The sequence below is a fragment of the Gymnodraco acuticeps genome, unplaced genomic scaffold, assembly GCF_902827175.1.
Source record: "Gymnodraco acuticeps unplaced genomic scaffold, fGymAcu1.1, whole genome shotgun sequence".
Taxonomy (NCBI): Eukaryota; Metazoa; Chordata; class Actinopteri; order Perciformes; family Bathydraconidae; genus Gymnodraco; species Gymnodraco acuticeps.
This window is the reverse complement of record NW_022989947.1, coordinates 1,535,129-1,548,172: the sequence shown is the minus strand read 5'-3', so window position 1 is coordinate 1,548,172 and position 13,044 is coordinate 1,535,129. Positions and strand designations below refer to the sequence as shown.

Below are 13,044 nucleotides of genomic sequence, written 5' to 3'. Positions count from 1 at the left end.
TTTGAAATTCTTCAGTATATTTAATGAACAAAACTATCTTTACAAAACTTGAAATGCTTTTTGGTTTCTTTTCCTTTCTTCCGCTGTTGTTGTTTACTTCTTCCCCTGCTTCTTCATGTGCGTCTGATAGCATTGCTCACAGGCAATGGAAAGTCCAACAACCAGAGAAACAAACTCCTCAAAATCCACCTGGCCATCACCGTTGGTGTCCAGGTCCTTCATGATTTTGTCAATAGCAGCAGGGTCCTTCTGGGACTGGGTTCAAGAAGAAATATGTTAGTTGGGCATCAACAAGAAAGCTATGTGATAAGTGATATTATAAATGAATTCTGGACATGATGCACTCTACATGTCAGTCTCTACTCACAAGGAGGAAGTTGGACAGCTCGTTCTCCATCAACTCTCTGAGCTCTCGCCGGCTCAGAGTGCCGGATCTCCCATCCTTAGAGGCGTAGCGGTGGAACACCTTGATGAGGGACTCCATGGCTGTTTCCAGTTCAGAAGGCATGGTTGCTTTCGTTCTTTAAGACTAGAAAACAGAGTTCAAATAGACAATTAATTGATGATATGATCAATTAGTTTATCTTCTTAGGGAAACTTTCAAACAAGACCTTAAAGAACTTTCATGAAAAAATGGCAGTGATACTTGATGATGAACTAATCAAATTGCTTTTACAAGAACATGGTTTACTGATGATGAGCTTATCTGAGGATTTTAACGGGCATGGGGGAATGAAATGTGAAACAAATGCTAGATTGACATGTAAACAACAATCTCCCTCCTCCGGTAAGCCTGAGCTCCATTAGGGGATCTAGCTGAGAAAGTAACAACACTTTTTTCCCAACGCCCTTCCCATTGATGAGTACTATGGGAAGTGAGAGGTCTGTTATTAGTGCTAAAATGGCCACTGGCATGAAAAATTACAACATCAACCACAAATCTCAATCCATTCTGCGCACTGTAGAATTTAAACAGTTAAAAAGTAGAAGTGGGAGGACAAACAGGGGTTGGATGTTATATGTGTTAGAGGGAATGGAAAAGTCTAGCTGAATGAGGGGGAAAATGTGCATAGTCAAAGAGGTAGTACATGTGTGCACAAGCCCACATAGTCCAACCACACCCTTTGCTGTGTACCTATATACATGGTCTCAATTGTGTGAAGATAACAAGAAAGAGACATTCCAGTGGAGTCAATTGTGATCAACTTGAGGAAAAATAGTTAGCGTGTAATAACCAATCTTCTATAATTCTTCTATAAATTTTTAAAAGATGTAAAAAAACGTTTTGATAAAGTAGAAACTTCTTCTTTATAAATGCTTCACTACAGAAAACCACTTTTACAGATAAAATGAACTAAACTACATCTATTTCTTCCCCACCCTACCGTTATTTCCTGCTGTGAAAATCCTTACAAAGCAAAGCAAAGTCAGACAAGTCCGTTAAATTCCGTTAGTTCTTACCGTCAGAGCTGAGACGTGGTCGGCGGAAGAGAGAATGTTCAGAGGTCGCGAAAAATGTGGAGCAGAGGTTTTATAGTGAGGCGACGCCCTGCTGCTGTGAGTCAACCTGCGGTGGACACTGGACCCGGGAAGAGAAGTGAGAACGGGCACCCGGTGGTGGGCGGTAACTCTAGAAACACACTTTATATTACTGTCTTGGAGTTGTTGGAACAACTTCTAATTCCTTATGAGATTACAGTTTAGTTATGAAAAGGGACTTAAATAGATATGCTACACATAGACGGATCTCTTCAGACTGTATAGAGAAAATGCGACTATAATGCGAACAATAATCGATAAATCGTCTTACAAATGAAACGTTCTTGTGCTATTTTAAAAAGTCCGTTCCTGGCACTTTACATACTGCATACGATGGTGGTCAAGATTCTTTACTTGAGTACCACACTGTCAACACGCTTAATTTCAAGTAAAAGTAGGCCTACTGCATCAAGAGTGGTACTATAGTAAAAGTACAATGTAAGATTAGGAAAATGAATTTAAAGTATTGGGAGTAATAATTTCTGATTTTTTTTTTTTTTTTAAATGTTTTAAAGCAAAGTAGCAAATCTAAGAAGCTGGAACTTTGACACAATTTTAACAAAAAACTTCAGAATTGCTGCTAATTTATTTTCTGATTCACTCATGGTTTTAGTTACTTAAATATAATGTTCGATGGTTTAATATATATCAAATAATCACATTTTTACAAGATTTTCACTTAGTATAGTTGTGTCAACATCTGAATTTATAAACTAACTATACATCTGAAAAGAAACATGTAGTGCACTAAAAGTATAACATTGATCTACAAAATGTAGTAGAGCACTGAGAGCAGAAGTATAAAGTAGTATAAAAACGAAACACTTGGGTCAAGTACTGTACTTAAGTACCTCAAATGTGTAGCCCACTTAATTACAGTACTTGAGTAAATGTAGGCCTACTTAGTTACTTCCACCACTGGTATCATACTGCACAGATTTTGTTCTCAGACTAATGCTGAATTACATCATTGCAAAATAAACAGGTTAATGAGTGACCAGAGGATTTCTTACAGATAAGCCTTTTGGACTGATGTCAACAGGAAATGATGAATGGGGCGTAATGTAATCAGCAGGTTAGCCAGTAGAATGTTACCACACAGCAACTACTGTCTCTGAGTGACTCACAGCAATCAATACAAATCATTTTTTTATCTTGGTTTTATGGAAATTATAGATAGACATGCACCCCTGCGTACTTTTAGAGTGAAGGGACGAGACAATCCTTGGTTTTCTGCTGAGCTGTCTAGTCTCCTATATGAGAGAAACTGGGCAAAGGCTAGGAAATCAGGCTCAGAGGTAGAATGGCTGCGTTTTAGGCAGCTAAGAAATAGCTTCACATCGCAAATCAAAAGTGCTAAATCAAAGTACTATCTGTCAGTTACCACAAAGAATCTGAATAATCCTGGAAAATTTTGGAAAGCCATAAAATCGATATCCACCGGTGATATCCGTAATGAGCTACCTCCGTGCCTTACCACAGCATCTGGCACTATATCGGACAGGGCCACTATGTTAAACTGTTTTAATGAGCATTTTGTGTCTTGTGGCTCTCTGTTTGATTCTGTCACTAACTCTGCTTCTGTGAACACCACAGTCTGTAACTCTGAAAAAGGTGTTTTGGAAAACCCTTTTAGTTTTACTCCTTTTACTGTTGATGTTGTTCGTGAAGTTTTAACCAAGTTAGATCCTAAGAAACCGGCTGGCCCGGACAATTTAGAGCCTTTCTTTTTAAAGATAGCTGCTGATTTTATTGCTCCACCGCTCACTACTCTTTTTAACCTCTCCCTCAGCACTAACACAATTCCAAAATTGTGGAAGTCAGCGTATGTCCTGCCTCTACTAAAAGGTGGGGAGGCCACTTTATTAAATAATTATAGGCCCATCTCAAAATTATCAGTTCTGGCTAAGGTGCTCGAACGCCTAGTGAGTGAGCAGGTAAAGGTGTTTTTATGTACAAATGACATCCTGTCTAAACATCAGTCAGGCTTCAGAAAGCAACACAGCACCATCACTGCGACAATGAAAGTGGTGAATGATGTGGCAAGTATTTTAGACAATAAGCAGAGCTGTGCAGCTCTATTTATTGACCTGTCCAAAGCGTTTGATACCGTCGATCATCGCATTTTAAAGCAGAGGCTAGCCAGTATAGGCATGTCCAGCCATGCAGTGGGGTGGTTTGAAAACTACCTCTCTGAAAGGTCCCAATAGGCGCATTCACACTGCGGTACTTTTCCCACAAAGGTTCATGTGAACTTAGTTCATGTGAACTCTTTAGTTCGCATGAACTAAGTACAGATCGCGTTCACACTGGAAAAAGTCCCTGGGGGTGGATTAGGCCAGAGGTTCTCAATTGTTTTTCAGCCAAGGACCCCTTACAAGATAGAGAATACACCAAGGACCCCCTCATTCTGATTTGTGATTTTGGGCTATATAAATAAAAATGTACTTGATTTGACTTGTATGTCCCTTGGAATAATCTGACGTAGCCTATTTTTTACACTTCTATAGTCTTAGTTATGTGAAAGAACAACACAAGAGAAATGTATTAGAAAGATATTGGATATGTATTAAAAATATTTGCACCATCTCAACACAGAATACCCATAAAACAATCAATCAATTAGCTGCAAGTAACACTGTACCTAAAGAAAATATCAAAGGGAAATCAAGAGAAAAGTGATCATTTGAAGTGCATTTCAGAACATACACACACACACACACACACACACACACACACACACACACACATACACACACACACACACACACACACACACACACACACACACACACACACACACACACACACACACACACACACACACACACACACACACACACACACACACACACACACACACACACACACACACACACACACACACCACACACACACAGGGGTTTAAAGTGGGCCGGAACGATCCAGAACAGCGTTCCGGCACCTTCGATTAATAAGTAAATAAATCTGATTGGCAGTTTCATACATAATAATGTCAAGCGAGTTCACAGGGCTGCCAACTCTCACACAATTGACATTTTTCACACGCTCTCAGCCACAAGTCCGTTTTCTCAAGCAGTGAAAAACAAATTCATAACTGATAATGTCATGGTGCGAAAAGAAGACACTACTGCACATTGCGCAACAGCAGCACCATGACCATCTGAATAGCGAGAAATATACACAAATGTATTATATTGTAACCTATTCCCATGCATGTTGCTTAAAGTAATCAGTCTCACTTCTGCGTCTCTCCCGCTCCTCTCGCGCCATGCGCACCAGGCAGGAGTGAGAGTGAGTTACCATGGTTACGGGGACGCTCTGTGTCTCTGTCGCTCTGAAACTTCTCGCGATTCCCAATAATACGTTTTTAGTAATATAACATAATTTTACAGTTTTGGTTAACATTATACAGGGTTAATGTTTCTTGATTAAATCCAAAGAGGGCAAGGTGGTGTTGTAGACATGTAGGAAATGTGTTTTAAATTACAATTTGTTCACACACACACAGAGAGAGAGAGAGAGAGAGAGAGAGAGAGGAGAGCGAAGGAGATAGAGACGAGAGGAGAGAGAGATAGATAGAGAGGGAGAAGATAGAAGAGAGAACGAGAGACGGAGGATAGAGGACAGAGAGAGGAGAGCTCGAGAGAGAAAACTGATCTGAGCTTAGGAGAGAGAGAGAAAACTTTCTGCTTGTTGCAATACTGTAGCTTATGCAATTTAGGCCTAGAAATGTTTATGTAACTTATGTGCCATTGTAGTCCATGGTTTTGAGTCTGTCTGTGTGTTGAGCGCAGCGCCGTCTGCTTTTTGCAGTACAGTAACTAAAGTAAGTTAGGACTAAGCATACCGGTAGTTTTCTGTGGACCTGTCTGTTTTTCATTTACTTCATTTGTAGCCGTAACCGGTCGTTTTAAAAATCTGTCCATCTTCGTAGTATGCTAGCCGTGTTATATATCTATGATGCTTGCAGCGGCGCTCTTTGACTGACGTAACAGTTATTGTTGTTTCCACTGTAACGCGCTTGATTTTTAAATGTATCTATATGTTAGATTTGAACGTAATCTATGAAATATTTTAGATTAAAAAATATATATATTATTTGTTGAAAAAAAAAAAAAATTAAAAAAAATGATATCATGATAATTTAAATTAATGAATCTGAAAACTTTTCACGGACCCCCTGGCAGAGTGCCACGGACCCCCGGGGGGTCGCGGACCCCACTTTGAGAACCACTGGATTAGGCAAATGAAGCCGCTGACGTCAGTTGTTCTTCTTCTGCTTTAGGTTTACTGGCAGGCCGCAAACCACTTCACGGCGTATACTGCCGCCCAAAGTCCCCGGCCAGAAGTCCCCGGAGTTGGGGACTGGCTTCAGTAGAAGCTGCTGGGACTCCCAGCAGCTTCTACTGAAGCCTTCCGAGTAAATCGCCAGAACGCCGACACCTCCTCATCTCCACCGCTCCCATGTTTTATTTTTGTGTTGCCATAAATTAGTCTCTCTGCGTTTCTGCGCTGGGCTAATGCTAATAATGCTAATGAGAGGATAATAAAATCGCGGCTTCACAAAACTTTTTGGGAGTTTTACGGGGCGTGGTTTGCAATCCGCCCAGCCAATCAGAAATATAGCTCTTTTCTCACAAGAGAGCCGCACGAAAGTCCCTGCTCTCTCTGGATGATACCGTGATGTACTGTGCAGGTCCCTCCATTAAGGAGGCTGGTGTTAAATTACAGACTGTTTTTAACATTATTCAGACTCAGCTCTCTGAATTAAAGCTTCTTTTAAATATTGAGAAAACCAAGGTAATGCTCTTTTCTAAAGCTAAAAAGACACCAGAGCATGTTTTAGATATTGTAACTACACAAGGAACACAACTTGAAGTTGTTGCCTGTTACAAATACCTTGGTATCTGGCTTGATGATTGTCTCACTTTTAAACTTCATGTCATAACCTGCTTAAAAAACCGAGGGTTAGGCTAGGTTTCTTTTACAGAAATAAGTCCTGTTTCTCGCTTGAGGCCAGGAAAAGGCTAGTCACTGTGACCTTTTTACCTGTGCTGGACTATGGTGATTTGATTTATATGAATGCACCTGCCAATTGCCTGGTCAAGTTAGATGCTGCGTATCACAGCGCGCTAAGATTTGTGACAAACTGTAAAGCATTAACGCATCACTGTACCCTGTATGCAAGGGCTGGTTTGCTTTCACTAACTGTACGGAGGCTCAGTCACTGGTACATTTTTATTTACAAAGCCATGTTAGGGAAACTTCCATCCTATATCTGCTCCCTGATCTCACGGCGAATTGTAAGTGGCTACTGCCTGAGATCGCATGCTGTAGTTTTATTAAATGTGCCAACTGCTAGGACTGTCTTAGGGAAGACAGCTTTTAGATGTGCAGCGCCACTGTCTTGGAATAGTCTGCAACTGAAATAGAAATTGAGCAATCTGGTGCCACTAAATGTTTTTAAAGCTCGGTTGGATGCTACTCAATCGGAAGCTGTTGGTACCTGTACATGTGGATAGTTATGTAAATTGTAATCCCTGTGATGATGATGTAAGATGTCCTTTTGTTGTTCTGTTAATGTTTTTATGTTTCATGTGGAACCTACTTGAGCAGGTCTCCCTTGTAAAAGAGTTCAATGATCTCAATGGGATTTATCTGGATAAATAAAGGTTTAAAAAAAAAAAAAAAAAAATTACTGTTACGTCTGTTCTCTATGAGAGGCGTATGGGCGGAAGTCAAAAGCTCTTCTAGATGTGTTTTTTGTTTTGTTTATCTTTATGAACTGCTTTAAAGCATTGATCTCGTGGAATTTGAGCATGCAGACAATTATTAAAATATATATTTTTTACTTTTCGCCTCTCTTCTATTACGAAATGTTGTTTCCATTTTGTTTCCAAGTACATCAGGTTGCCTGCTTACTTAACTATCTCATAATATTAACATTTTCTGCCACTTTATTACATCTTGCATAGTACTGATATTTTATGCTGAAATCTTAAACTTAAACGTGACTAAAAGTAACAAATACATGTATATATTACCAAATCCCACACTTCTCCCACACAAATCTTAATCCAATAACTTTATAAACATTTACATGCAAGGAGCTATTATCCAAAATGAGTACTTTTACTTTTGGTTATTTAAGTTAATTGTTATGCCAATTAGTTACTTTTACTTAAGTGAACTTAAATGCATGCCTTTTACTTCCAACAGTATTCATATTTCTGCACTGTTATTGCTAACAGTAATGTACTTCTTCGACCCTTGACTAAAAACTGACTGTTTGCTCGTTTTATTAGATGAATTGCAGCCCCTCTTGTGGTTGAAACACGGTATTACACACACAAATAAAGCTGTGTTCCTCATCAAAGAAGTCTGCATTGTTTTTCTTAAGATAGTCTTATTCTCCTGTCATGCCCATGAACAGACTGAGCAATGGATTATTTAAAAAAGAAAATATTTTTAAAAGTGGTAAAAGTATCCAGATACAAGTTAAAGTAAAACATACTGAAACATAAAAATCCTCCATTCAAAATAACAGTTCTGCATTCATAAAGTACATAAGCAGTTATTTATCCGTAGGTTTACTTGAAACATCAAAAATATGGCGATGTTATTTTTCTATATAATCTAATGTTGGATTATCAGGGACGCTTTATTGTACATGCAACAATGGCATTGCTGTTCAAAATATAGCTAATTTAATTTGTTTATTGTAACATAATTTACTTTTTGCCATCCAAAAATCAGAATTTATGTAAATTCCTTATCTGAAAAATAAACTGTCAGATCAATGTAGAGCAGCAGTAAAAGTTGTGTGTGTGTGTGTGTGTGCGTCATCTTGTGGATTTAACTTGTACAGTATGTGCCTGAGGGTCTGCATTTAGTTTCTACTGTAGCCAAACTTCATGGTTAATGGATAAGTTATATGTTTATGTGAGAATTGTTGTATTGCTGCCCAGAAAATAAACAACAATAGAGCTGCTGTTCTTCCTCTGTTATGCTCTATTGTGAAGTATTTAATTACTCAAATCCTGCCAATGGAGGTAGGCCTACTTGTATTTTATTTGAGTATTGTCATTTTAACGCTACATTATACTTCTACTCTAAGGGAAATGTACCTTTTATAGAAATACATTTTTTTGAAAGCAGAAAAAAAGGTGTGTTTTCTCAGTTTACTTGACAACGCAGTGACTGTTTCAGGTGTAACCATTTAGTTTCTGCATACATTTCAAACTCCATACCTTAAACTTGGGTTTGACTGGAAAATATATTTTCACTGCACATAAGATTCCCCGAAGTTTGCACTTCCCCTGCACTCACAGTGCTTTCTTTCATGCATTTCCACATGATGTGCAGCCTGGTTATGATACTGCAGGAGAGTATGATTTATTACAGAATGAATGCAATGTTTCCTAAATGGCATCGTTTTCATCTGTCTGCTGTGGCTTAATCAGATTCACCCTTCCTTTGTTAAAACAGTATTGTGGTTTATCTTCTGATATAGGGAAAACATCAAAAATAGAATAGAATAGAATCGTTTAATGTCATTATACATGTACAATGAAATAATAATAAATGCTTCTCCCTTTCAAGGGTGCCATCAAAACAAAAACAAAAACATCACAACATAAAACAACAAAATACACGTAGCATACATACTTAGGAATAAGGAATAAAGGAATAAGGAATAAAGTGCAGTAATTATTTCCAGGGGTATAAAAATAAAATCTGTAATGTAATAAATAATAATAATAATAATAGTGTGTATTTATAATAATAATAATAATAATAGTAATGATATATATGTATATGTACAGAGTCACATTGATTCACATGATTTCAGGTGTTAAGAGCAATGATGGCTCTTGGGAAAAAACTGTCTTTGAGTCTGTTTGTTTTGGATGTGATACACCTGTAGCGCCTGCCAGAGGGCAGCAGGTTGAACAGGTGAAAGCCGGGGTGTGAGCTGTCCTTGATAATGTTTTTGGCTCTACTGAGGCAGCGGGAGGTGTAAATGTCTATCAGGGAGGGGAGAGGGCAGCCGATGATCCTCTGTGCTGCTTTTACGACTCTCTGGAGCCTCATCCTGTCGGCCTCAGTGCAGCTGGCGTACCACACTGTGATGCAGTATGTCAGTAGGCTCTCGATGGTAGAGCGGTAGAAGGTCACCAGCAGCTTAGTGGCCAAGTTGTTCTTCCTGAGCACCCTCAGGAAGTGCAGACGCTGCTGGGCCTTCTTGATGACAGCTGTGGTGTTGTCCTTCCAGGAAAGGTTTTTGGTGATGAGGACGCCGAGGAACTTGAAGGTGTGGACCCTCTCCACACACTCGCCGTTAATGTCGAGGGGAACGAGGTCGGTAGTATTACTCCTGAAGTCTACGATGATCTCTTTGGTTTTTGTGGGGTTCAGTGCCAGGTTGTTCACTGAACACCACACTGAGAGCTTCAGTACCTCACTCCTGTAGGCCGACTCGTCTCCTCCTGAGATGAGCCCCACCACATGTTCTCTGGGTGGGCTGGACTGCAGTCGTGGGTGTAGAGCGAGTACAGGAGAGGGCCCAGCACACAGCCCTGAGGAGAGCAGGTGCTGAGAGTGCAGGTGGAGGAGTGATGGGGGCCAAGTCTCACACGCTGGGGGCGGTTAGTGAGGAAATCTTTGATCCAGGAACAGGTGGGTGGGGGAATGCCTAGGTTTGACAGTTTGCAAACTAGAATGTCCGGGATGATTGTGTTGAACGCTGAGCTGTAGTCAATAAAGAGCAATCTGACGTAGCTCCCACGATGCTCCAGGTGGCTCAGTGCAGAGTGGAGAGCTATGGCTATGGCGTCTTCATTGGATCTATTTGCTCTGTAGGCAAACTGGTGTGGGTCGAGCGTGGGGGGAAGGCAGGCCTTTATGTGATGTAACACCAGCCTCTCAAAACACTTCATGATCACAGGTGTGAGTGCAATGGGGCGGTAGTCATTAATGCTGTCTGTGGTTGCTTTCTTAGGAACAGGAATGATAGTGGCAGTTTTAAGGCAAGGTGGGATAACAGCGAGTTTCAGGGAGAGATTAGTTAAATCTTAATTAACTAATGCAATATGAACAGTGTTATGGAAATAATTGTCATAGACGCCAAGATGTGACATACAGGACAAACCTTGATGTCTGTTTACCTTCTTTAAGGACACAGGCTGCTTAGCCAATAATGTTATTGTTCCCATTCTGTGACCGGTCAATACTGGGTCACAGATGGTCTGTGTTGTGGGTACACTGGGACACTTCCTTCTCTGTATTTGTGGACTCCAAGGTGAAATCTTCGAGGTCATAGGTGTCCGAGGCAAGTAGCTCAGTGTTCCCACATTGTTTAGGCTATCTTCTCAAATATGTTGTTTACTCTCTGCGAAACCAGTTAGATGGGCTGGCAAGAGAGAGGCTCTCCAGAATTGACGTGGCAACTCTACCGTGAAGTCAGAACCTCTGACTCTTGGACTTGTGATGTGAATCCTCCGGCCGTTAACTCCAAATAAACCATCATGTGTTTGACATCAAAGCTACTGCTCTTCCCGTGTCTCCTTCCTGAGTCGGTGACTCCCACTGCATAGCTACACAGAAGTTTCCTCTACAAACAGTGTTCACATTCCTGGTGAAGTTTAATGCTATTAAATGAGTGTTTAGCAGTATTAGGACTTGTTCGACAGGATTCCTTAAACACCAAGGTGTGGCAGAGCCAGGGAGTGTCCCCATGTGCTCCTATATTTAAACCCTGCAGACGGTGCTCTCTTCACCGTGTCGACTCATCTCTCAGGTAGGAACGGTTGTATCAATGCATTCAGGTGTATCTTTTCTTTTACAGCAGGGTTTTCTCCGTAAACGTTATACCTGTTTTGATGCTTGACTGTAGTGACTCGTTGGTGATTTTATCTCAAACTGCAACCAGCAACATCTTGATAAAAAAATATTTTAAGTGTATGGTTGTGATTTCAGGTACTAACTTCAGTAAGGCTGCCTAACATATTGACAGGTGTGTACAAAAATATTTTAGAGAAATGCAAAAAATGTGTTAAAAAATATTTTTAGAATTTGGTTTGTGGATGACTCAGTCTCCATTCCTATTCTCCATCCTGTTAATATTTTAGTAATATTATGACAATGGTTGTCATTGTTATTGATGTTTTTCTATTATCTGTTCAGATCATCTACCCTCTGGAAATGGAAGAGTGCTTGAACCTAACTGGATTGGAAATCTCTCTGGTTTCCATGTATGCTGTCTTTGACGGGAACAAAAATGAAAATGGAAAAATGGACAAGGATACGTTTTTGAGAGTGTTGAAGGAGGAACTGCCTTTCTTTGCGGTGAGGGGAATCATTGTATTTGTGTTGTGTACACTGCGTCTTGTTCTACAGGCATTTACTCTTTCTATTCTTTAAAATGAATATATTCATTTTTTTCATCCTAGCAAGCGGCAGCTAAGAACAATTGTGACATGTTCAGCAAAGTGGACCTTGACAACGACGGGTTCGTGGACTTTGAAGAGTTCTCCAAAATGGTTTGCGGTTGTGCTTGTTCCAGCCATGACGCTTTGGAGGAAGCCCACAAAAAACATGAGCAGAAGAAGGAATAAAACAAATGACCATTTATGAACATGGCTAATACTTTTTCAGTACTTTCTGACAAATGTGATTTCACCTTACAATAATAAAAGTGTTTTTGTTCCAGTATTACTACTTGTTTAGTTTTTTTAATTCTTTTTTTATTAGGATTGATACAACTTCCAGTACTTCCTACCAGTATAAAAAAACGTTTTTATATATGAAATGCTCTGTTTAGTCGCTCTGCTTGTAACTGATCCAGCCAGCAGCAACAACATTGGGGAGTGTGATGTAATGCCAGCTTGTAATAACAGCCAGGTTGATTTTGCAAATAGTGGGGATGATGAATACAAGTAGAATCTCAAGCCATTAAAATAGACGTTATTTTTATTTCTATCACGAGAGACCCCAACACTTTACAGAATTAATCCAAAAGAAGATTTAGTGTCTCATTGTGTTCTATATACACTATATGACCCTCCAGCAGAGGAGAAGTGTATGGGAGGGAATGGGGATGCCATAGTTTTAACATCGCATAATACAAAGTGGTGTAAGTGATTTACTACATTTGACATTAAATATTTCTATTTGATTTGGGTATTTCCATGTTCGTGGAATTAATACTGTGACTCGGAAATGTTGTTTATTCCAAAAATAGTGAAAAGAACATAATAGAATAATGACATGACTCGCTTTTAATATTATAAATACACTAAATAAGTAGAGGAACTGAATGTCTTTGTTCACGGCTGACAAAACAGGCCAATTCCCCTTTATGTACTTACACTTTCTGTTATAACAGTTATACAAAACATTGTGACCTATATGTCTCATTTTACCATATGTTCTGAGTATCCTGCAACGTTTAACGCAGCCTTTAAATGAATGTAAATGGTCGGAGGTGTTGTTCTGAGGAAA

The 13,044-nt window shown here is 39.6% G+C and overlaps 1 protein-coding gene and 1 long non-coding RNA gene across 2 annotated transcripts; one reads left to right on the top strand and one right to left on the bottom strand.

Moving 5' to 3' along the window:
* Positions 1–1,598, bottom strand: s100a10a (S100 calcium binding protein A10a). Its single transcript, XM_034210259.1, has 3 exons — positions 1,462–1,598; positions 368–529; positions 1–255 (listed from the first exon to the last, which is right to left on the bottom strand). Exons 2-3 carry the CDS (start codon positions 506–508, stop codon positions 94–96), a joined length of 303 nt encoding a protein of 100 aa, XP_034066150.1. The 5' UTR covers positions 509–529; positions 1,462–1,598; the 3' UTR covers positions 1–93.
* Positions 1,599–11,108: 9,510 nt separating this feature from the next.
* LOC117542665 lies at positions 11,109–12,258 on the top strand. Its single transcript, XR_004568466.1, has 4 exons — positions 11,109–11,341; positions 11,521–11,557; positions 11,728–11,889; positions 11,994–12,258. It is a non-coding gene; the product is annotated as an uncharacterized LOC117542665 (long non-coding RNA).
* The last annotated feature ends 786 nt before the right edge of the window (positions 12,259–13,044 follow it).

What these genes read in the sequence shown, in the direction of transcription:
- s100a10a (XM_034210259.1), bottom strand. Translation starts at nt 508, where the DNA reads ATGCCTTCTGAACTGGAAACAGCCATGGAGTCCCTCATCAAGGTGTTC. An exon ending in AGCTGTCCAACTTCCTCCTT is followed by an intron (nt 256 to 367) that starts GTGAGTAGAGAC and finishes TCTTGAACCCAG; the next exon opens with TCCCAGAAGGACCCTGCTGC.